This window comes from Stenella coeruleoalba (genome assembly GCF_951394435.1).
Source record: "Stenella coeruleoalba genome assembly, chromosome: 9".
NCBI classification, from domain to species: domain Eukaryota; kingdom Metazoa; phylum Chordata; class Mammalia; order Artiodactyla; family Delphinidae; genus Stenella; species Stenella coeruleoalba.
In genome coordinates this window covers 84,240,724-84,264,480 of record NC_137155.1, presented here as the reverse complement: position 1 = coordinate 84,264,480, position 23,757 = coordinate 84,240,724, and the positions used below count along the sequence as shown (strand labels likewise).

Sequence of the window (23,757 nt, the reverse complement as noted above, 5' to 3'; positions counted from 1 at the left end):
GGGCTCACTGCCGGCTCAGACAGATCCGGATTCACATGGTCGGCAGCAGGCGGAAGGATTAGGAGGCCCGGGGAGGGTGTTGTTTCCAGGGGGTTAGTCCGTCTTTCCAGGACGGGGAGCGCGACACACCCGTCCCCAACCTCAGGTCAGCATGTGCACGCGCCTCTCATTAGGCATAGCGGCGACAGGTGGCTCAGAGGCAGGAGGCTGGTCCAGGACGGGCACATCCTTGTGGGTGGGGGGAGGAACCAGGGCAGGGGCCGCAGGGGGCTCGGGCAGAGGCAGGGCCGAGATCCTGCGTGGCTCAGTTGATGAATTCCAAGCTCTCCTCTTACCTCTCTGCCTTCAGCGACAGAATTATGATAATGAGTAATCCAAAGAATGTATTTAGAAGCTTCCTGTTTCAGGGTGGGGCGGGTTCTGCCCTCTGACCCCACCTGGAGAGCTGGTGGGGGGCAGTGTGCAGCCGACTCTGGCCCGAGACTGTCACTAGGAGGGATTGCAGAGCTCCTTGGAGCCCCCTGTGAAGGCCCCGCCCCTGTCGGCCCGGGGGAGGGGGTGGGGCAGGGCTGGCGAGCGCGGCCTCTTCTCCTCTTCCAGGTATGTCGTCTTTGGAAAAATGTCTATTTAGGTCTTCTGGTCAGTACTTTTTTTTTAAATTTTTAATTTAATTTAATTTATTTATTGTTTCTGGCTGTGTCGGGTCTTCGTTGCTGCACGCTGGCTTTCTCTAGTTGCGGCTAGCGGGGGCTACTCTTCGTTGCGGTGCGAGGGCTTCTCATTGCGGTGGCTTCTCTTGTTGTGGAGCACGGGCTCTAGGCGCGTGGGCTCAGTAGTTGTAGCACGTGGGCTCAGTAGTTGTGGCTCGCAGGCTCTGGAGCACAGGCTCAGTAGTTGTGGCACAGGGGCTTAGTTACTCCGTGGCATGTGGGATCTTCCTGGACTAGGGCTTGAACCCGTGTCCCCTGCACTGCCGGGTGGATTCTTAACCACTGCACCACCAGGGAAGCCCTGGTCAGTACATTTCAATACAAGAGTTTCCCCACCTTCTTCACCCAGAGTCAGACACTTAATCAGTTTCTTTCATCTTCACCCACATCCCTCAGGGTGGGATGGGGAAGGACGCAGAAGTGAGGTAGCTTCGTTTCACCGCGGAGGAAGCCCAGACTGAGAGGGAGGGGCACGTACCCAGCATCCCCTCCTGGGTCCCCCCACCATGTGGTCCCTACCACCACTCCCTGGTCACAGAGCCCAGCGGGCCTTAAGCAGCTCTCACAGAAGGGAAGCTCAGGCTGCCCAGGCTTTCCCTGCTGACACTGAGGTCTGGGGTCACTGGGCTGCCCCCAGGAGAGCCCCTCCCTCCTTCCCTCCTCTCCCCGCCTCTGCTCCCTCTGCTCCACGTCTCCCCCAGGCTTCTCCGAGTTGGTGAGGAAACACTTCCTGGAGCCAGGCTCCACCCAGGCCTCCGGTTCCTCTTCCTTCCCCAGGAAGATTCTGGCTTACCCCCTTGTCTGGGAATTTGCTTGGCTACAGCCACCCTGGTGCTGATCTCCCCCACCCTCTCCTATGCGGCCATGCCTCGCTGGGGAACCTGGGAAGAGCCTCATGTGCCCCCTCCCCTGCATCAAGGCCTGTACAGATGTGAGCATCCCAGAGGAAGAGGCGAGTTTCCGCATGGCTCTGTGATGGGAAGATGTGGCAGGGACCCGACTCGGGGCTGGCATGTAGAAAGCCTTACCCTCTCCCTTGGAATATAATCTTGGGTAACGTTACCTGAGCACTTTCTGTGTGCGCTCACTGCTCTGAGTGCTTAAAGGTGTGAGTTAGTTACTGTTATTACCGGCCTCTTCACTTTGACGGAAGCAGAAACTGAGGCATAGAGTGAAGATCCTTGCCTGGCACATGACCAGCGCGTGGTGGGACGGGGCTTGAACCCAGGTGGTTGGGCTCCCGAGTGCGTGCTCTTAACCCCTACCCTGTCCTGGTTTTGTGGAGAGGGACGGGGGTGGGGGAGGAGAAGGGGTCACACGTGGGACTGACTGGGCAGGGATGTGTGCACATCAGATCCGCGTACCTCGGGCTCTGGGCCACACTCCAGGTGTAGGGGACAGGAAAGAAGGATGAATTGCTGGCCTGGAGAAGAAGAGGTGGGGCAAGGTCCTCTGGCCACAGCCCCCTCCTCTGTGGGGAGGAAGGTGCCCAGGTGAAGCCTGCCTTTCTCTGTGGCTGGGAGATACCCGTGCTGGACAGTGGCAGCCCTCTCCCGCCCAGGGAAACTGCCGGACAGGGCCCTGCCCTGGGAGCAAGTGTCGGGCAGACCAGCTGCAACAAGCTGATAAGGGCAGAACAATTCCAGGTTTGAAGAATGCCCAGAACGATCTCCCCCGAGGGGGCAGTTCTGGGCTCCTCTGGGAGAGGCGATGCCCGGGAGCTGGGCCTGACAACCCCCTGGGGTGCTGTTCTCATGTCCAGAGGCACCAGGAGGGCGGAGCTGCCAGGCCCTGGGGAAGGGACAGGGCGGCTGGAGCATGACCAGAACCTGTGGCCACACTTGTCTGCCTGACCGCTCGGCCTGACGGGCGGCAGTGAGGGCAGTTTGGGACCCTGCCCTTCCGCAGACACTGGAGCTGTCCTTCCTGCCATTTCTCTTCTCGTTATTAACCTCCACCTTGGGTGCCTCAGTCAGCTCGAGCTGCTACAACAAAATACCACAGACGGGGTGGCCTAAACAGCAGACGTTCCTGTCTCACAGCTCCAGGGGCTGAGAGTTCTGAGATCAGGGCGGCAGCAGGGTCGGGTTCTGGTGACCCTCTGCCATCTTCCCGTGTGTCCTCACATGGCTGAGAGAGAGAGGAAGCTCTGGGGACTCTTCCTTCTTCTAAGGACACTAATCCCAACGTGGGGCCCCAACTCCTAACACTGTCACACTGGGGGCTAGGGCTTCAACACACGAATTGGTGGGGATCCAGACTTTCAGTCCGTAACTCCGCTTATGCCAGGAAAGTTGACCAGGCGCATCTCTGGGGCCCTTGGCCCGAGCAGGGGGCCGTTGGGAGGGGTATAGAGAGCAGTCGCAGAAGTCACAGTCCCCGTTCTTTTAGATGCGGACCACGGCAGGCTGGAATAGACACCCCTCCCTCCTCCCAAAGATATGTACAGTAAATCCCTGAAGCTGATTATCCCCTTATTTGGACAGAGGGTCTTTGCCAGTGTAACTGAGCCAAGGATCTTGAGATGAGGTCATCCTGGATTATCTGGATGGGCCCTAAATTCAGTGACAAGTTTCCTCACAAGAGACACAGAGAGGAGGCAGCGATGTGGCCCCGGTGCCAGAGACGGCAGTGATGCTGCTGCCAGCTAAGGAATGCCAACCGCTGCCAGAAGCCAGAAGAGGCGAGGAAGGGCTCCCCTTGGAGCCTCCAAATGGAGTGTAGTCCTGGCCACACTTTGATTTCAGACTCCTGGCCTCTGGAGCTCTGAGAGAATCCGTTTCTGTTGGTGTAAGTCACCCAGTTTTTGTTATGGCAGCCTGAGGACATAGGACATAGGACCCAAGGCACAGAGAGGGTCCAGGCTTTACCCAAGCCCAGGGCAGCCCTGGGAGAGTGCCGTAGCCGGTTGGTAGAGGTGAGGCGAGTTGGCCTCCCTGTACCTCTCCCCAGGCACCCAGCCCTGACCCCTTTTCCTAGCTGCTGTCCTTTGATGCTGTCCGCCCAGATCAGGCTCCTGCAGCCTCCCTGTGCCCACCAGTGCCTGCTTAGGACCTGTTTTGGGGAGTGGGGTGAGGGCAGCTGGCTTTCTTAAAGCCACAAGGGACAGGCGTTTACAAGGGATGGGTGTAGGACTAGTGAGGTACCCAGAGCAGAACCCCAGAGCAAACAGTCTCCAAGGACAGGACCCACACTGAGGCAGAGGGGGGTCCAGCAGGGCTTCTGGGTGGAAGGCCTGGAGTGCTCAGCTGTGCAGGAGAGAGGTAGGTGGGGAGGATGGCCAGACTCTGCTGGGGTGTGGGACTTGTAAAGACCCCCCTGGAATGAGGGGTGCGGCTCTCTGTTCCTGGGAGGGAAGAGGCTTGAGAAGCAGACATCACGTACTGGGAAAATGAGTTTCAAGGTTGGGCGGCTGATTTAATAAAACCCAAGAAGCACGGAGGTGGGGACATTACGTGGGGCGGGGGCATCACATTTTTCAAAATCAAGGGAAGAGGGAGAGTGAGGGGACTGAATGCAGGGTAAAGAGAGGACATCTGATATATTGGCCCTGGGGAAAAGTCCTGGCCAGGCCAGCAGTGGGCCTGCAGCCCCTCTGCTCCTAGGGCAGCCCCAGTTCCCTTGCTGACCCAGGAGTTTGGGGCCTGCATGCAGTCTTCCAAAGCTCCCCCATCCTGCCCTGCCCCACTGTAATTAATACCCAGCTGCCATCCAGAAGCCTGGCAATAAATGGGCCAGTTTGAGATGGGCAACAGGATTTGGGGGCCGAGAAGGGTGGGCCCTAGACAGCTGGGAGGGGCTCAGATTTCCACCAGGCTGAACCTGAGGCAGCATCACCTGGCACCCTTCCCCATGACGCACAGAACCTGCTCTTGGGAGGTAAGAGGCTCTTGAAGTGGATGTCACATGCTGGGAGAATGAGTTTCGAGGTCTGTCAGCTCTTGGAAAGGAGGCCCAGAGCAAGGCCTCTGAAGTGACTGTTGTCACAGTGAAAGCAGACTTACCTGTGTTCACAGCGTCATGCTTGGGAAAGTGTCAGTACATCCTCGGGGACCTTAGAAGTCACCTAGCCCATTTCGCAGATGTTTCAAGAGGACCAAGGACTTGGCTGAGCCCTCGAGGACAGAACCAGGACTAGAAGGCTCCGCTCTGTCTTCGCGCCTGCCTTTATCTCTTGACCTTTTTCCATCTCTACGTCATTCAGTTATTCCCATTTCACACCCTGAACTTTATCACCCACATACCATGCACCGCCTCTGCAATCTTAAGTATTTCATTCCTTGATCACTGTTTGTCCACCTTCCAATTCATTTGCTCAAGTACACCTAGACTATACTGCTTGAACTCAAGGCAGCCAGTCTAATCACCCATCGCTTCACTGTTGCCTATCAGCCCCCCGTCTGTCTTTATCCGTCCTGTACTTCACTATCTACCATTGTAATCCCGACCTCACAAGTATCCTCACGTCTCTTGCACCCACTCCCACCATCATAACTCACCTAGCAAAACCCCTTCCTCAGGTGAACCCTGCCTCCACTGCTCCCATGCCTACCGGCAAGCAGCACAAACGAACACTGCTAAACTGGCCCAGTTTGGCACCAGATAACTAATTGGCAGTCATCCTTTATTTCTCTAGTAGAGTGGTTCTGAAAGTGCGGTCCTCAGACCAACAGCATCAGAGTCATTTGGGAACTTGTTAGAAATGCAAATTCTCGTGCTTCATCCCAGACCAGCTGAATCAGAAACTTGGGCTGAGTTCGTAAATGGTGTTTTAACAAGCCCCCCAGGTGATTCTGATGCTTGCTAGAGTTTGAGAACCACTTTTCTAGTAGGCTCCCTTTCCCGTTTCCAAGATAAGTATTTCATACATTTGCCTTCCACACAACTCCTCCTCTCTTATTTCATCTCTGTAGGGTATTGCTGATTTCATCTAGACTTGGCTGAGGGAACTGAGGCTGTCAAATGGAAACTTGTCTTCCTGTTACCACTGTTACCAATGTACGAGTGTCTGTGTCCACCTTCTTCCTTCCAGTTTCAAAGGCAGGTGTATCCTACTGCCTAACATGGGGTATCTCCCTCTGTATCTTAAGGAGAGGGAACAAAACAAAAGGAGCATTCTTAACAGCTCTAGCATCTCCCACCTTCAGAAAGAAAAGCAGAACTTTCTGGACTACGGCAGCTCCCTCCAGCAACTGCCGTATTTCCTCTGCTTCTTTTTATAGCTAGTATTTGAAAAAGTTATTTACACACACAAGCTCACTTCCCAACCGTTCACTCATCTTCCATCAGCCTGAGTTAGGCTTCCACCTGCACTGTTCCCATGGAAACTGCGAGTTGAGGTTGATGGGAACGTCATTGTTGCAAATCTCATCATCCAGCACCATCAGCCACTCCCTCCTTGGGGGAAAGAAAAATCAGAAGCCCCTGTTGCATCTCCCTATTTCCCCCTAGAAGTAGCTGTTATCCTAAACTTAGTATTAAATTCTCTATCTACGTTTCTATCTCTAAAACTATATTGTTTAGTTTTGTAGATTTTTAAACCCTGTAAATAAAACCGTATAAACTTTTGGTTTTGTTTTTATTGTTCAGTATTATTTTTAGATGAATTCATGTTAATACGTGTCTTATAATACATAATATGTATATTACATACATATAAATATATATAACAATATAAAACTTGTTCACTGATTTTCAGTGCTGTGTGGTATTCTAGTATGTGAATATACCATAACTTATTTATCACATCAGTTTTAACAGACGTTTGCTTGTTACCTACACTAACCCATGTATGCACACAAGTCTATACATTTCTTTATGTCTGTGTAAGTTTATATACATTTCTCTATATGTTTATATGTCTATACATTTCTTTATATGTGTGTGTATGTGTATATTTATACACATACACATACATGAATTCATACTGATATCTCTCTCTAATCAAGTATCACAGGGTTCATTTAGCCTCATCCCCACACACCTTATTTATTTGTAACTTCTTTCTCCAACAGTGAGAACTCTGGCTCATGTTATTTATAATTTATTTACTTATTTGACCAACCCTAGTACACAAGTAAAGTAGATTTAAAATTGATAACCCGTACCCTTGTGAGAAACAAATTTACCACTTAGAGTACACTGTTTATTATATAGAGTTCTTTTTTTGTTGTTACCCATACACTATCCAGTCAGAAAACTCTTTTCCAGTTACTTTGGTCAACTTCTTTCCCCCACCCCTCCAGTGAGGTATGTTATACACTTGTAACATAGTTTATTTTCATAGTCCCTGTTACATCCTGGGATTTTCCTGAACATCTCAGTTTTCTTTTTTTTTTTTCTTTCTAAGTTTGCAAAAAATAAAGTTAATTCTTTGGTGGGGGGGGTACTGTGGGTTTCAACAAATGCGGAATCTTGTATCCATCATCCCAGCACCATATCTAACAGTTCCATTGTCCTAAAAGTCTGTTCCTCCTCCTTCCCTCAACCCCTGGTAACCACTGATCTGTTTTCTATCCCTATAGTTTTGCCTTTTCCATAATAAAATCATATAAATGAAATAAGATACTGTGTATAGCCTTTTGGCTTTTTTCACCTAAGATGTCTTTAAGATTCATCCATGTTACATGAATCAGGAGTTCATTCCTTTTTATTTCTTAGTCACTGCATGGATATATAACAGTTTGTTTATCCATTCACTTGTTGAAGGATATCTTGGTTGTTTTCAGTTTTTGGTGATTATGAATAAAGCTGCTATAGACGTTCGCATATCGGTTTTTGTGTGACCACAAGTTTTCAGTTGTTTTGGGTAAATATACAAGAATGGAATTGTTGGATCATATGGTATTGTAATGCTTAACTTTAAAATGAACTGCTAAACTGTTTTCCAAGTCAGGTGACTGGTGCTATTTTGCATTCCCACTAGCAGTGTATGAGAATTTCTCTTTAGCATTTGGTGTTGCAGGTGGTTTGGGGCCATTCTAATAGATGTGTATTGATATTGCATTGTAGCTTTAATTTGCATTTGCCTAATGACTAAAGATGTTGAGTATCTTTTCACATGCTTTTTAGCCACCTGTATATCTTCTTTGGCAATTTTTCCTTGTAGGACTTTTGCCTATTTTAACAAATTGGTTTATCTTTTTATTGTTGTTTTAAGAAATGTTTTTCCCTCCTTAATGAGCTGGCTAGAATTTCTAGTACAAAGTTCAATAGGAGTGGTGAGAGAGGACATGCTTGCTGTGTTCTCAAAATTAATGGCAACACATTCAGTCTCTATTAAGTATGATGTTAGCTGTAGGTTTATTTGGAGATATCATTTATTAGGTTAGAATTCCCTCTATTCCAAGTTTGCTAAGAACATTTTTTTCTTCTTTTTTTCTTTTTTTTTTTGTGGTACGTGGGCCTCTCACTGTTGTGGCCTCTCCCGTTGGGGAGCACAGGCTCCGGATGCGCAGGCTCAGCGGCCATGGCTCACGGGCCCAGCCGCTCCGCGGCATGTGGGATCTTCCCGGACCGGGGCACGAACCCGTGTCCCCTGCATCGGCAGGCGGACTCTCAACCACTGTGCCACCAGGGAAGCCCTGAGAACATTTTTAAAATCATGAATGAATGATGAATTTTGTCAAGTGAATTTTCTGCATATATTGAGATGATTGTATTTTCTTATTTCACTGTTAAGATGAATTGCATTGATTGATTTTCAAATACTGAACTAGCCATGAGATGAACCTCACTTGATCATGATGTAGTACTCTTTTATATTATATATATATATTCCATTAGTCATTAAGGAAATGCAAATTAAACCACAGTGAGATACTTCATGCCCACTAAATAACTGTAATGAAAGAGACAATAACACTTGTTGGTGAGGATGTAGAGAAACTGGAACCCTTACACTCTGCTGGTGGGCATGTAATATGGTACAGCTGCTTTGGAAAACAGTTTGGCAATTAATTCCTCAAAATGCTAAATACAGAGTTACCATGTGACCCAGAAATTCCACTCCTAGGTATATACCCAAGAGAAAGGAAAGCTATCCACACAAAAACTTGTACACAAGTGTTCATAGCAGCACTATTTATAATAGTTAAAAAGTGGAAACAACCTGAATGTTCATCAGCTGATGAGTGGATAAACCAAATGTGGTCTATCCCTACAATGGAATATCATTCAGCAATAAAAAGAAATAAAGAACTGACACGTGCTACAACATGGATGAACTCTTAACAATATTTAAATTAAGTGAAAGAAGCCCCACATTGTACGGGTCCACTTGTGTGAAATGTCCAGAACAGGCAAAATCCGTAGCGACAGAGGTTAGATCAGTGGTTGCCTAAAGCATGGCTTTTCTTCTGCCTCTTCATTGTGAGGATCTGTGTTAATCTGGTCAAGAGCTGGTCTGGGTTTAAAACTTGATGCTGCACCGGGGGCTGCGGGTTTCTCAGGTGAGACCTTTGTTTGCGTCCCTGCTTGCCTGTGGGGCTTCCCTTTCAGCTGCTCCCTGTGAGCCAGTCTTTGGCAGCCACTACCCCCAGCTATATTCCATTTATTTTTCCTTCACACTTGCTAGCATTTTGAGCTAAAGGCAGGGTAGAAGGACGTTCTCTGATGTTTTGCACAGGCACTGGAACCTGGGGCTTGGGGGTGTGGCCTTCGCTAGTGTTTCTGTCTCTTTTCTAGACGTTATGCTGGACTTAGAGCACATATTCCTGCCCTCTGCCAGGGGTAAAGAGCTGTTTTATTTGTCTGTTCCCTTTCCCAGCTGCAGTGGATTTCCACCACTTCCTTCAGGCTATCCTTTTTTACCTTTCTCCTGCAGCTGAATGCTTTTGTTTCCTAGCAGAAATAGGGGAGATGGATCTAGGCAACATTTCACTGGTGTTTCATTGGTGGCTGTCGTTTTCCTTCCTCAGCTGTGGTGGGGTTTCTACCAGTGCCCTCAGGCTATGGGTTTTGTTGACTTCCACTGAAAAGTCAGGCTTTTTTTCCAGAGGATCTGGGGCTATGTAGAGTTTCAGCAGTCACTGCTGTTTCCTTCCCCCAGCCAGCCCCAAGGGGGGAACCTTTCTCAAGGTTCTCCCCAGGCAACCTTAGGAACCACAGGTGGGGTTCCTGGGGGGAAAAGGGTCTGAACCTTTCAATTTCCGCAGTTTTCAGGTCTCCACGCTTTCACATTAGCCCATGTTCAGCCTTTAGCAATTCACTGAACATTTTAACTTTAATCTTCTTACCGAACTCTGCCCCATGTAAGCAAATGCTTGAGTCCAGTTTCTCCTTGTGGTGGACTGTCTCCAGTTTTCAGGCGAGTTGTTTGCTCATGACCTCAGTTCTCCAGTGGGTTCAAGAAAAGTCATCAGTTTTCCGCTTCTCCAGCTTTTTTCTTGCTGTGAGGGTAGGACATATGTTCTTTCCAGCTCTTTATTCTCATTGGCTGAAACTAGAAGTCCTGTGGTTTCTTTTGATAAACATATGTTCTTAATTTTTTTTTTTTTTTTTTTTTTTGCAGTACACGGGCCTCTCACTGTTGTGGCCTCTCCCGTTGTGGAGCACAGGCTCCGGACGCACAGGCTCAGTGGCCATGGCTCACGGGCCTAGCCGCTCCGCGGCATGTGGGATCTTCCTGGACCGGGGCACGAACCCGCGTCCCCTGCATCAGCAGGTGGACTCTCAACCACTGTGCCACTAGGGAAGCCCTGTTCTTAATTTTGATGGAACCAAACCTATCAGGCTTTTTCATTGGTTTGTACTTTTCATATTTTGTTGATTGACAATTGTATATGAACTGATTTTTTTTTTTTTTTTCCTTTGGCTGCGTTGGGTCTTCGTTGCTGTGCATGGGCTTTCTCTAGTTGCAGCGAGCGGGGGCTTCTCTTCGTTGTGGTGCCCGGGCTTCTCATTGCGGTGCCTTTCCTTGCTGCGGAGCACGGGCTCCAGTAGTTGCAGCACACGGGCTTCAGTAGTTGTGGCTCACGGGCTCTAGAGCGCAGGCTCAGTAGTTGTGGTGCAGGGCTTAGCTGCTCCGCGGCATGTGGGATCTTCCCGGACCAGGGATCGAACCCGTGTCCCCTACGTTGGCAGGCGGATTCTTAACCACTTCGCTGCCAGGGAAGTCCCGAACTAATTCTTTTTACAGACACATATTACGGCAGAACAGACTATGCTATAGAAAGTTCATGTAAAGCTAGAATTATTTGATCCTTGAATCCATGTTTGGATTTTCTTTATGAGAAAAGTATTAACGACTAATTCAATTTATGAATGTGGGACAAATTATTATTTCTATTTCTTCTTGAGTCACTCTGTTAAGTTGTATTTTCTTAGGAATTTGTCCATCTCATCAGCTTCAAATTTATTTGCATTTGCTCATAATGGCCTATATTATAAATATCTGTTATTGTTTTTATACCTCATACTTTACATTTATGCCTTCTGGGTTATTTTTCCCTTTGGTCATCCTCACTTAAGGCTTTACTATTTTATTAGCCTTTTTGAAATATCAATTTTTGCCTTTGTTGATATTTGCTGTTGTCCTTTGGTTTCTATTTCATTGATTTCTGCTTTTATCTTTATTATTTCATTCCTCCTATTTTTCTTTGGGTTTATTTCTCTGTTTTCCATTATCAAATTGAAGAGTATATAGAGAACCAGATCTAGAGAGATGCATGTCAATTGCAACGTGGCTCACACCCTCAGCACACCTGTTCATGCCACACCACCACCTTCCAGCCAGCTCATACCTAAAGGGCTTCAAGTGAGTTAGTTTTCTGTGATCTGTTGTCTGAGGCATGAAAAAGCCAAGTTATGTTCATGTATATAACATGCTGGAGCCAGGCCAGAGTGGACTGCTGTGGGATAATAGCCCTTTTTAGGGGAGACCCTGAAGGATAGTATAGAAAGAAAGTTCTTTCAATGAGCAGAACTTGAATAGTACCTTTCATGGTCTCCTTTGTGTGTGTGTGTGGAGGGGGGAAGGTGAGCTACGCGGAGGTGAGGCTCTGACCAGATTCTTAGGCAGTAGCTAATGATTTTTAGGAACTTAGAAGAAACAAGAATGAAGACTCAGTGCAAGGAATTTCATGGAAGAGGCATGTGGATGAGCTTCTTGGGGTGATCTGGAGTATGAGAATTTTTGTCTCACGTATTAATCAAGTGGACAAGATGACCCATTGTGCCCATCAGTTAGTTTCTCTCTCCCTCCACCTAGTGACTGCTCTGGGCTCATGAACAAGTGGCCATGGTGTAGGCAGGGTGCTAAAACAGACACATTCTGGGTTTGAATGTGTTTTCTCAGCTGCCACGATCTGTCAGCAACTCTACTCATGGACTTACAGAACGCCTTCTTCACCATGATGATATTCCACAGAGCACAGGGCTGCACCAAGGCACTCACTCGAAGGCAAAATAAGTAGAGCATTAACCTTAAAAGATTCACGCAGCTTACTGTGGTGCCTTCATGCTGCTGCATAATGAGGCCGAGGGAGGAAGATGGATGGAGCCCAGGGATTCCCTGTGGTGCCTCCTCCTACTCTTATGTCCAGTCGTAAAAGTAGATGCAAGGACCTCTCACTGACAGCATCCCTAAAGACTCAGATCTCTCAGAAATGAAATCCAATATCCAGGACTAATGGTGTCAGTGGTGCAAAGTGAAGCAGTCCTTGCTCGTTGGTGGTGGAAAGGATGTACTCATCAGGAGTTCAGGAGAAGGGTTCTGGGTGCTGTTTCTGACTTAAACCTGATGCTCTAGCCATCTCAAGTGATTTTACTAGCTAACTGATTATCTTTCTAATAAATTCACTTCCCGTTTAAAGCAGAGAGGATTGATTTCTAATATTTGAAAAGAAGAACCCTCGTTTTTATAGTGGAACAAGTGGAGGCGGGGGAGCAGATTAGGAGGTTGAATTGTGTCCTCCTCACAAGACATGTTCCAGTCTTAATCCCCAATACCTGGTACTTGTGGATGTGACCTTATTTGGAAATAGGGTCTTTGCAGATGTAACCAAGTTAAGATGAGATCATACTGGATTAGGGTGGGCCCTAAGTCCAAGGACTGGTGTCCTTATAAGAGGAGAGACACAGAGACACACAGGGAAGAAGGCCATGTGCTGATGGAGCCAGAGACTGCAGTGATTATAACTACAAGCCAAGGAACACTAACAATGGCTAGGAAGAAGCAAAGAAAAATTCTTCCTTAGTACCTTCAGAGGGAGTATGCCTTTGCAGATTTCAGATTTCTAGCCTCTAGAACCGTGAGAGAATAATACATTTATGTTGTTTGAAGCCACACAGTCTGTGGTCATCTGTTATAGCCACCCTGGGAAACTAATACACACTTCATTCAAGGTACCCTGAGTCTGTGAAAAGATTCAGTCCTGGGAATTGGATGAGTGGCTGGCTGTGTTCTCTACTGTGGTGATTCAACCCAGGTCTCAGTTTGCCGGGCTTATAGGTAGGGCTTCAGTGGACCACCCATCAGTTTTGATCCTAAAAAAACACATGATAATTAGCCACTGTCCAGAATTACCCTCGTTCGACTATTCTGATTACCATGCTGCTCCTGCTGCCTGGGGTATCGCACCCACCTTTCTTCCTGGAAATGAAATTCTGCTCATGCCCTACTGCCCAACGAACCTGCTGTCCATTCCCACTGAAATCGGCAGCATCTCCTACCAGCGTACCTGGCTGAGGAAGAACAGCCAGAACAATCCCTTAGAACGTGCTCCGAGTGCCCTCAACAACATAGCAAGTTTAAGCAAAATCCAAAGCACCAAATAATCCAAAATAAGATGCACTATTATTATTATTTTTTGCGGTACGCGGGCCTCTCACTGTTGTGGCCTCTCCCGTTGCGGAGCACAGGCTCCGGACGCGCAGGCTCAGCGGCCATGGCTCACGGGCCCAGCCGCTCCACGGCATGTGGGATCTTCCCGGACCGGGGCACGAACCCGTGTCCCCTGCATCGGCAGGCAGCCTCTCAACCACTGCGCCACCAGGGAAGCCCAAGATGCACTATTATTTTATGAACTACTTGGGTAAAAAAAAAAAAAGCACCGTCAAAGTGTGACTTATGATAATTTATAATACATCCTCATCTCAGAGACATGAAAAGATGTGCATCTTAGAACTCCTGAAATACAGTATTTCTCAAAGCCTTGGTGAAGGGAGTGTCATTTGAGCTTTCTTAAGGAACAAAGAGTGTGAACAAGCAGACCGTACGTGATAAACCACTCGGACACTTCTATCTCTCTAAGACTTTGGATTTCTTCCAAGGAATTTCTGGCAACTTAACTTTATTTAATATGTGGGCTACCACTGAGTCCAGGTTTCAGTCAACCAACTAAGAAAACAATTAGAACGACTTCTCGCTGCTTGAGGCAGCATATTGATCCAATCCCTGTATGCACACCCACATTGATAAATTCAGCCTGATAGAAAACTCTGATTGTCTCTCTTTGATCTAGCACCCTCATATTCTGTTAACCATACATATTTGCTAGTTTTTGCAGATATTTTTTAGGGTGGAAGCCTTCTTCTGGGTCAGACTCAATTGTATTTGTCCTCGTGGGCATCTGACTGTTATTACAGGTTTGAAAAAAATGAAGAGTGGTGGAGGTGATGAAGGGGTATGGCTTTCTGTGTCACCAAGCTCCAGTGAGGTTATTGAGAGTTTTCAAGCAAGGTGGGAACTGCGTCATCAGACAGGAGAAGAGTGGTTGAGTCTTCCGACAAGCGAGTTCCATTGCGGATTGAGCTTTATCGATACTCTGACTCACCTGCACCCTCTCATGTGTAACTGCTGCACTTCTCAAGGTCCTATTTTCAAATAAGAGACCTGGTGAGGCTATGAGTCACACTAACGCTGTAATTTCGCAACTCCTGGGATCAGACCTGTAAGTTTGTCTTTTGGTCTTCTCAGCATTTTAGCTGCAAGCAATAAGAGATTCCTTTACTGTAGCCTTAGAAAATCTCTGATTTTCCAGTCTCTGCTTTGATAGGAGGATTGAGGAATTAGAATTTGTTATTGTCTCCCTTTAAGCCAGTAGTTTTCACTGGTAGTGATTTTTGTCTTCCTCAGGGGACATTTGGCAATATCTGGAGACATTTTTGGTTGTCACAACTGGGAGGGATGTGTCTTCCTTGCATCTAGTGGATAGAGAGACCAGGGGTGTTGTTAAACGTCCCATAACGCATAGGACAATCTCCCGTAACAAAGAAGTACCCAGCCCAAAACGTCAGCAGTTTTGGGGCTGAGAAGCCCTGTTTTCAGCTCTTTGCTGTTGTAGGAAGTAACCACGCCACCCAACCTCCCTTGCTGACATTCCCCTCTGCAATCTCACTTTTTACCAGAAAGATACTCTGACATGATCAGTTATAAGAAGCACCATTATTTTATGAACTACTAAGAAGGAAAAATCACCATCAAATTGATTTTTATTTATTTATTTATTTTTGCGGTACGCGGGCCTCTCACCGCTGTGGCCTCTCCCGTTGCGGAGCACAGGCTCCGGACGCGCAGGCTCAGCGGCCACGGCTCACGGGCCCAGCCGCTCCGCGGCATGTGGGATCCTCCCGGACCGGGGCACGAACCCGTGTCCCTGCATCGGCAGGCGGACTCTCAACCACCGCGCCACCAGGGAAGCCCTATCAAATTGATTTTTAACACACGTCCTTTTATGTGTGCTCGTCATATTCTTCTATGGCAGTAGCCACTCAGTCCTGCCAAAGCCACTTTATGGGCACTTAATTCTAGATGGCAGGTGCTACTGTGACTGCTTCTCCATGAGATGCTGTAGGATAGGAAAGTCATTTCCCTTCATACTTGCAGAATTCCAGTTACCTTTAACCCCAATAAGGTCCAATAACTAACCCTCGAATTTCTGTTGCCTGCAATCACGCCTGATTCTCATTAGCAAAATGTGTGTGTGTGTGCGCGTGTGCGTGTGCGTGCACGCACACGTACACACACGTGAAAGATATTGGGACACTGTCTAGCTTATGGAGGAGCTGGGCTTGCTGAAGACCACATTTAGGGCTACCTTTAATATCATCCGAGTCAGGCTTATGGAACTTGTGTGAAGAGGTCAGTACTGCTCACCAATGCCAGGCTCCAGGTGCTGTAGCTTTGGCTGTGGACACTCGCTCTAGCATCACCTCCAGGGCTGCTCACACTTGAGCGTAGTTCCACTGCTCCTGCCTCAGAGTTCCCCATAGTCTACTGCCTCTTTACTCACTGGCTGGGGTGGAGGTGTCTCATTCATGGCAGTTTAGTGCATGCTTGTGCTCCGGTCACAAGGGAGGCTGGCATTTTCAGCATCTATAATAAGAGGCAAATCCTGCTTCCATCAGTCTTGCTGTGTGGGGAATTCCCCAAGCATAGAAAAATGTTACAGATTCTGATTGGCTACGAAGAATGGCCAAAGTCCCCTGCGCCGATTCCCGCCATTCTCTCCCTTCTGCTCAAAACAGAAAACCAGGAATCATCCTGGCCTCTCCTCTTCCCCTCCCTTAGTACATCAGCAAGTAGTTGATTCTACCTCCAAAATATAGTCTTGAATCCATCCTCTTTTTGGCTCCTGTGTCAATGACTTAATACAGCTGACTATTGTCCACTTCATCTGGATTACTGTAACAGCCTCTTTTCTTCCCATCTCCATATCCATGTTCCCCAAAGCAGCAAGAGGATGTTTCTTCGTAAATCACCCTATAAAACTTGTTTGCTTTAAAGCCTTCAGTGGCTTTTTTTTTTTTTATCCCCACTTAAAATAAAATCCCCTATCCTTATTTTGGTCTAAGGAGGGTGATCTTTCGTCTCGTTTTACATAGGATACAATTTTTAAGAGCGCTTCCTTTTTATTCTCAAAAGGGTATGGTTTACTGTGTTGGTTTTTTTTTTTTTACGATACGCAGGCCTCTCACTGTTGTGGCCTCTCCCGTTGTGGAGCACAGGCTCCGGACACGCAGGCTCAGTGGCCATGGCTCACGGGCCCAGCCGCTCCGCGGCATGTGGGATCCTCCCGGACCGGGGCACAAACCCGTGTCCCCTGCATCGGCGGGCGGACTCTCAACCACCGCGCCACCAGGGAAGCCCAAGGGTATGGTTTAGACAGCACGTTAGTGTCAGTTTACCTATGAGGCCCTGAGTTTTCTGAGCCCTGCGCCTTCCCCCCTCACTCACTGAACTGCTCTCAGACTTGTCTTCTCTGAGCGCTTGTCCCTCCTTTGGGGACTTGCAGGTTCTTTCCTTCTTCCTGGCACACTTTTCCTCACATTCTTCACACAGCTCTCACCTCGTTGTCCTTCAAGTCTTAGCTAAGTGGTCATCTCTGAGAAGTCCTTCCTTACCTCTCTCTCTAACAGCCCTCTCCCCCTGTTCTCTGTATCATTTCCTTCTTCATTTCCTCCGTAGAGTCACCAGAATTTGACATTGAGTTGTCTGTCTATTGTTTCATCTCTGTCTCTCACACTAGAATGTAAGCTCCCTGAGGGTGTGGATTACATGTGTCTTACCCTTGTATCCCAGGGCCCGAACCTGTCACTTAATGGTTCCTTCAATCAATCAATAAAAGGCCTTCCTTCCCTGACCCCTTGACAAGGTTTGAGCTCCCGTGCTAGACACAGTCAGAGCACTGTGTACTTTTCTCCCTCAACGCGTCTCACAGTTGTACTTAAATGGTAATTTGTGTAATTTCACTTTACCAGTTTCTCCTTCTAGATGCATGTCCAGGGGAACAGAGGCACGTTCCTCTTGCCATGCTGAGAACAGGGCACTCCGGTACGTGTGAGTCTGTTGAGTCTTCTGCAAGCTCATGGGTCTGGGAGAAGGAGGTGATGATGGTTCTCTGCTGGGGTAGGGAAACCTTGAAGGGCGAGTGCCTGGGGCCGGATGGGAGAGCAGAGCATTCAGTGCAGGCTCCCACACGCGGCGGGACTAGCTGCTTAGTCTTTCTCTTGAGCGGAATTTCCCTGGACTTCCTCTGCTTCCCTCTCAGTCTCCCTCTTAGAGGCTTCTTGAACCCCAGAAAAATCTGGGCACATCAAGGACCCAGACCCTTCAGCCAAAACAAATGGCAGGGATGGGAGCAAAGCCTCTGGATCCTGGGGAAGAGTTGGAGAAATGGGGAGAGAAAGACTTCCAGCTAATACCTTAGTTGATTCTGTGTTGTCTTTGTAAACAGAAGTCAAGCCTAGTGGTCCAACAGCTGCCGAAGAAAGCAAGCCAGACACACTTCCACCATCCAGTGTTCAAGACACAGTCAAACAAAGCACAGTCCCACCATCCGCTGACAAAACTGTGACTGCACTGGAGACCAAGGGAAGCACAGCCAAAACGCCTAACACCTCAAGGGCAGTGCCAGCCTCAGCCCAGCAAAGCACAACTGCAGCAGCCAGTGGCAAAGATGAGAAACCAGCCACGGGCAGCCCTGCTATAACTACTAAAGACTCGAAGGAGTCTACAACCACACCAACCACTGTCTCGACAAAGCCTGAAACCACAAGCAGCCAGAGTGGAATTAAAAGCAGTTCAGCTAAATCTGGAACCCAGAGTAGCCACAGTGTGACCACAAGCAGTGTGATCACTAAGGAAGGAAATCAGGCAGCCTCTGACCTTCCAAATCCGGGTAACACCTCAGTCATCACGCCTGCTCTTCCTTCCGTGCCCACCCCGGCAAGCACTCACCGGCCTAGCACCGTCCCTGTGACTTTGGTCCCTGTGACTTCAGAGCCTGCAGGGAGCTCCGAGGGACCAAACAAAATTACAGCAGCTACAAGTTTAGGCACAATGGCGGGTCCCACCTTCACGACGCAGGGGACACTGACCACACTAAGTAAGTAATGCCTTTCTTTTTTCAAGCAAAAAGAAGCTTTCAAATGCTTATGTTCTGTATCTCCAGCGATTCATGCATATTCATATTCATGAATATGCGCCACCTTCACCCAGCCGGTTGGTTTCCCATTTCAGTGATGAGCAGCGGCGGCAGAGCTGTGTGTTCTGGTGAGAGCTCAGGGTTTTGACCTGCCTAGTGGAGCATTTACTTTTTTTTTCTTAAGTGCTGGTCTTAACCCAGTAAATTAATTTCAAAACTCACTGATGGATCGTGAGCCTCAAGATCATGACCCAGGTCAGATCTATTGAATCAGAATTTCTAGGCGTGAACCTGAGCATCTGCGTTTTGAGGAAACCTCCACCCCCCAGCCCCGCAGGTAATTTGGGTGTTGGTGAAGAACTAGATAGCCACACCACAAGAGCACGGTCGCCTCCGGTCGCCTCCTGCGTAAGAGCCGGTGCTCTGAGTTGGATACACCAGGATGCCAATCCCTGCTCTGCCACTTGTTAGCGTGTGACGTTGGGCGATTCATCGAGTTCCTCTGAGACTCAGTTTCCTTGTGTATAGAATAGGGATAATTACAGTACCTTCTGCATAGAGTTGTGAGGATTGAAAAAGAAAGTACCTTTGAAGCACTTAGGAAGGAGCCTCACAGGGAGTAAGTACTCAGTTAACGTTAGCTTTGCTGCTGGCATTGTCACTGCTGTTGATACTTCTGTCGGGTTCCTACACTGGCTCATCCAATCTGCTCATCCTGTAATAGGTTATGCGAATTGACTTCATCTGCCTGCCTCTGCCTCCCCATAGCCTGCCTCCTTCTGCTTGTGGTCTAGGTGGGGGGATAAGACCAAAGAACCTCAGAAAACTAGGAACAAAAAAGCCTATCTTTTTGTGTTAAAGGTACCACTCCCCTTTTCTCATAAACTTTGTTTTCCCAATTATAGCACCATGGGTTACCTCACAAGGAACTCAACACACCTCCAGCAAGACGCCAGCTGTCACTGGCACCTCTGAGGCTGTGCAGCCTACAGGCTCTTCATCGGGACCTGGGACCACATCTCCTGCCAGGGGACCCACGAGCTCCAACACTCATTTGGAGTCAACTGTCCCCCAAGGCGCCAGTATCCCTTCTCCCACCTCAGTAATTCCAGCAGGTGTGGGACAGGTGAGAGAGCCCAGAGTCGGAGAGAAGGGACTCCAGGAAGAGCATTTCTACTCTTCCCTCCTCAGGGCACCTGGGGGTGCCGTGAGGAGCTGCCATCGTTCACTCACCCTCTCTGGCTTTGCTGGACTCTGGCGTAGACAGCAGGATAGCCAGTAACACACCTGGCTCTCCAACTCCAGCCGGCCACACTCCCAGCTTGCCCGCAACTCCTTATTTGGTGTCACCCACCCAAGGGAGGGAGGGAGAAGGCAAAGACAAGACCTTGTCAGGCTCAGCCTGACTCTTAATCCCAGTGGCTTCTTCCAGATACAGTGCGATTCTCCCGAAAAGCTGAATGAGAAGATGCTCGTCCTGAACGTCTCGAAAACTGATGTCTCGAAAACCAACATCTGTGTGAGTACCTTGCTCACCTGAGCCCCACTCTGATCTACATCCCCAAAATGCGGTTTAGCAGCAGGGTCACGGAAGGTGGAAGGGAATGAAGTGTCCCTTCCAGAAAGGAGCAGAGAGATGTTTTCATTTTCCGGCTCTTGTTTTTTCCTAGTAGGACAGGACATGGTCCCTTCCCATCTTATGGAGGGTCAGAGCCAGGCTCAGGCTTCTCTAAGGGAAGCCCCGCCCTCAGGGCTGCTGCAGGGCCAGAAATCTGGGCTTTCACTTCTGAGAGTCTGGAGACCCCAATCCTGGTTCCTGTTTGCTTCTAGTTCAGGATGTGACTTTAAGTCGATCTCTTTGGGCTTCAGAGGCCTCAGTTGAAAATGACAGGCTTAGTCTGCCTAACTCTCCCTGTTCTAATAGTCTGTGGTTTTATATTTCCTGGTCCATGTGTTATCTGATGGCCACCCTCTAACCTAGGGGAGCTGTTGCCCGACAGTTGTCCTTCCCTTCAGGGGGAGTTGTTTGTGTATTGTTTGGGGGAGGTGGCGTCAGCACGTGTATGAGTAAGTTTGCATGTGTAGCAGTGTGTCCACTGCCTTCAGACTGCCAGTCTCCCTAGGATTAAGGGCTTTAGTCTGGGGATGTCTGCCGCGGAGCTTAGTCAGTAGCTGAGGCCTGAGTGAGGGCTGGTGATGGACGGCTCACTGCTGCCCTCTCCTGGTCAGTGGCTATTTTGGCAAACACCCCTGAGAACTAGAATAGGATGGAAAACTTGGGTTTACAGTACTTTTATACCACCTATTTTCTGCAGTTGTTTCCTTTTGGGTGTCCATTTTGCTGGAATTTTCCAAGTGAACTATAGAAAAGCTAGAGTTTTAAAAGGGAGCAGTGTTCCCCTAGGGTTGGGCTTATTGGACAAGGTAAGAATCACACTGATGCTTGCTCGGCCTTTCCTTCGGCTCTCTTTTTGGCTGAAACTTGGCAGGGGCGTGTTTGGTGGTAAGAAGCGTTCTTTTCCTTTGCTGTGAATGGAAAGAGGAAAGCCCTGGATCTTTACCTGGTAGCAGGTTGGGGAATTGGCAAGCCTAAGGGAATTCCAGGTAGAAACCCAAGGGATGGTTTGTGGGACAAGCCAGATGGAGTCCTTTTCTTCATCTCCGTACCCCTATTCCAAACTCTGGTCAGAGACACATCAGTTTGGGGTGTCTCTGGATGATGTGGCCGGGCTGGGTAAAAGCTGCCCACACTTTGCTTCCTCACCCTCAGCCCTAAAGCCAGCCAGCCACACTCTTTCTGCTGAGAAATACAGAAGACTCCCGTCTAAGACGTCCTCGTGCATCTTGAAGATACTCCCAATTTCCCCTGTGCAGTGATGGCCTCGCCTTTCTCCCGTCAGCCTGTTTATGGTTTCAGGGTCTTAGCCTAGGGAACGGGCACATGTGTTTCGACTTTGGGACGGATAACCTTGAGCTGAGAGCCAGGGCTTCCCCTCCTGAGGTCTTTGAACTCAGCATCAAGGGCTGGCAAATGGTAGGTTCAGAGAGGACTGGCCTCTTCCCCACTGGCAGTGCCTCCTCAGGTCCTTCTGGGGAGAGCGATGATGGGGGACAGGAGGTCGTGATCCTTAAGGAGCTTTGAGGGAGAAAGCGGCACTAGGGCGAATGGTATTGCTCAACCACGACGAGATAAACAGGATAAGGAGACTAGGGGGAGAGCTCCACGTGAGGCAGAGAAGGCAGGGGCTGGCCCAGGAGGACAGCACATAACTCACCACTCCTGGCAGGCCTGGGAATGGCACCAGCTGTGGCTGGAGAAGAGAGTAAGTTCACAGCCGGCAACAGTGTTCTCCTGACCTTAGCTTCAAAGGGTGGCTCCACAAGCCTAGGCCGCTGTCACGATCCCTGAGGAATTACCTGCGGTCTCTCCACAACAGAATGCGACCGCTTTGAACGACAAACTGATCACACTTTTGTGCCGAGCAGCAAAAGCCTCCTTCAACCCAGCGCAAGATCAGTGCCATATACAGCTGGCACCTGTTCCAGAAATCCAGGCAGTGGCGATCAAGCAAATCACTATCTGCAGTGAGTTGAGGGCGGGCGGTGGGGGGTGGGGGTTGAGGCCTGTGTGGGGTGGGAATGGGGCAGGAGGTGCAAGAGCACAAGGATGGGTCAGTTGTCAACCCCTGGCCACCCGAGAGAGATACCACTCAGGGGACTGAGATTCAGGATGTCCTCCTTTGTCCCTTGCCACGTCACCCTGAGCTAGACCACTGAAGTAGCATCTCTCCGTCTCCCCCTCAGCAAAACTCTTTCCCACGGACGTTTATGAATTGCTGAAAGACAAATGGGATGACCTAAAAGAGGTAAGTGGATGCCCCCCATGTGCTGGGACAGACTGGGTCAGGAACCTGTCCCTTGGAAGTCCACGGTTCCCCGGGTCCACTGTCTCTCATTGTCGAGGAACCTCTGATTTGCAAGCATCTAGAAGATAGGAGGATAAGAGAGGGGACAGCAGGGCGGTAGAATGGGTTCCCCCCCAAACCCCAAGTGGAAGAGCTCATAAGTGAATGGGAGTTCTGAGAGAGGGTGACCCAGAACCTGTTTTCTGCCACGTAACTTTCTCCTTCCTGGCCAGGTGGGAGTCAATGACATGCAGTTTGAGGGTCAAGGACCACCAGAAGAGACTGAGGACCGGTTCAGCATGCCCCTCATCATCACTATCGTCTGCATGGCATCCTTCTTGCTCCTGGTCGCGGCCCTTTATGGCTGCTGCCACCAGCGCCTCTCCCAGAGGAAGGACCAGGTGAGGACTTCATTCCACTAGCCGGGAAGCAGTCCAGTTCGCTGGATGACTCTCACCCCGTTATTCCCATATTAGAGAAAAGCGAGGGGGCCATGGGCCCTTTCTGATAGGCAGAGGTCATCCCTTATAGGAAGTGGAAACTTGTCTGGAAAATTAAAGAGGCAGCGTGGTGAAAGGGAAGAGCATGGGCTTTGGAGTCAGGAAGACTTGGGTTAAGCCCTAGCTCTGCCTCCCATTATCTGGGTGACCTTGAGCCAAGTCATAATCTCTGAGCGTCAGGTTTCTCATCTGCATAGTGGGCATAATATCCGCCTTGCAGAGTTGCTCTGAGGATCCATTGCTATAAATGGGCTGAGGCATACCTATCTAACCAGAGGTTCTTTCATTTACCTTAATAGAATTCCCTCATTACGGTTCCACCCTGACCCATGGTTCTCAACCCCGGCTGCACACTGTGGAGAGTTTTAGAAAAAAAAAAAATACCCATGCTTAGCTTCCTCACATACCAACTGAAACAGAATTTCTGGATCAGTATATTTGTTAAAAGCTTCCTGGGGGACTGTCTTGTGCCACCTAGGTTGTATCTTAGGTAAAAATGGAGAGAAAGTACTATCTCTAGATAGTTCCCATCTGCAGCAGAGATAGCTAGAAGCTGTGCTGTACCCATCTTGCTCAGGCTTAGAGGAGAGGTCCTCAGTCACTCGGCCAGAGGAAAGTCATTTTCTTACAGTTGGTTCCAGTTCAATGCAGCAGGGTGAGGAGGGTCCTGGAGAGGAAGGTTTGGTGGGGAAGGAATGGAGGAAAGAGGATTGGAGGACTCTGGAGGACAAAGTCCATCTCGACTGATGTCATGGATTTGCCACCAGGGCAAAGG

At 48.9% G+C, this 23,757-nt stretch overlaps 1 protein-coding gene across 1 annotated transcript in view; it reads left to right on the top strand.

Annotated features, from left to right (window-relative positions):
* Positions 1-23,757, top strand: part of PODXL (podocalyxin like) — a 42,850-nt gene that overhangs the window by 14,168 nt on the left and 4,925 nt on the right. Inside the window, exons 2-7 of the mRNA XM_079931477.1 lie at positions 17,888-18,538; positions 19,483-19,703; positions 20,010-20,096; positions 22,015-22,162; positions 22,382-22,443; positions 22,716-22,883. Of these exons, the coding sequence (XP_079787603.1) occupies positions 17,888-18,538; positions 19,483-19,703; positions 20,010-20,096; positions 22,015-22,162; positions 22,382-22,443; positions 22,716-22,883 (1,337 nt within the window). The remainder of the gene's footprint in view (positions 1-17,887; positions 18,539-19,482; positions 19,704-20,009; positions 20,097-22,014; positions 22,163-22,381; positions 22,444-22,715; positions 22,884-23,757) is intronic.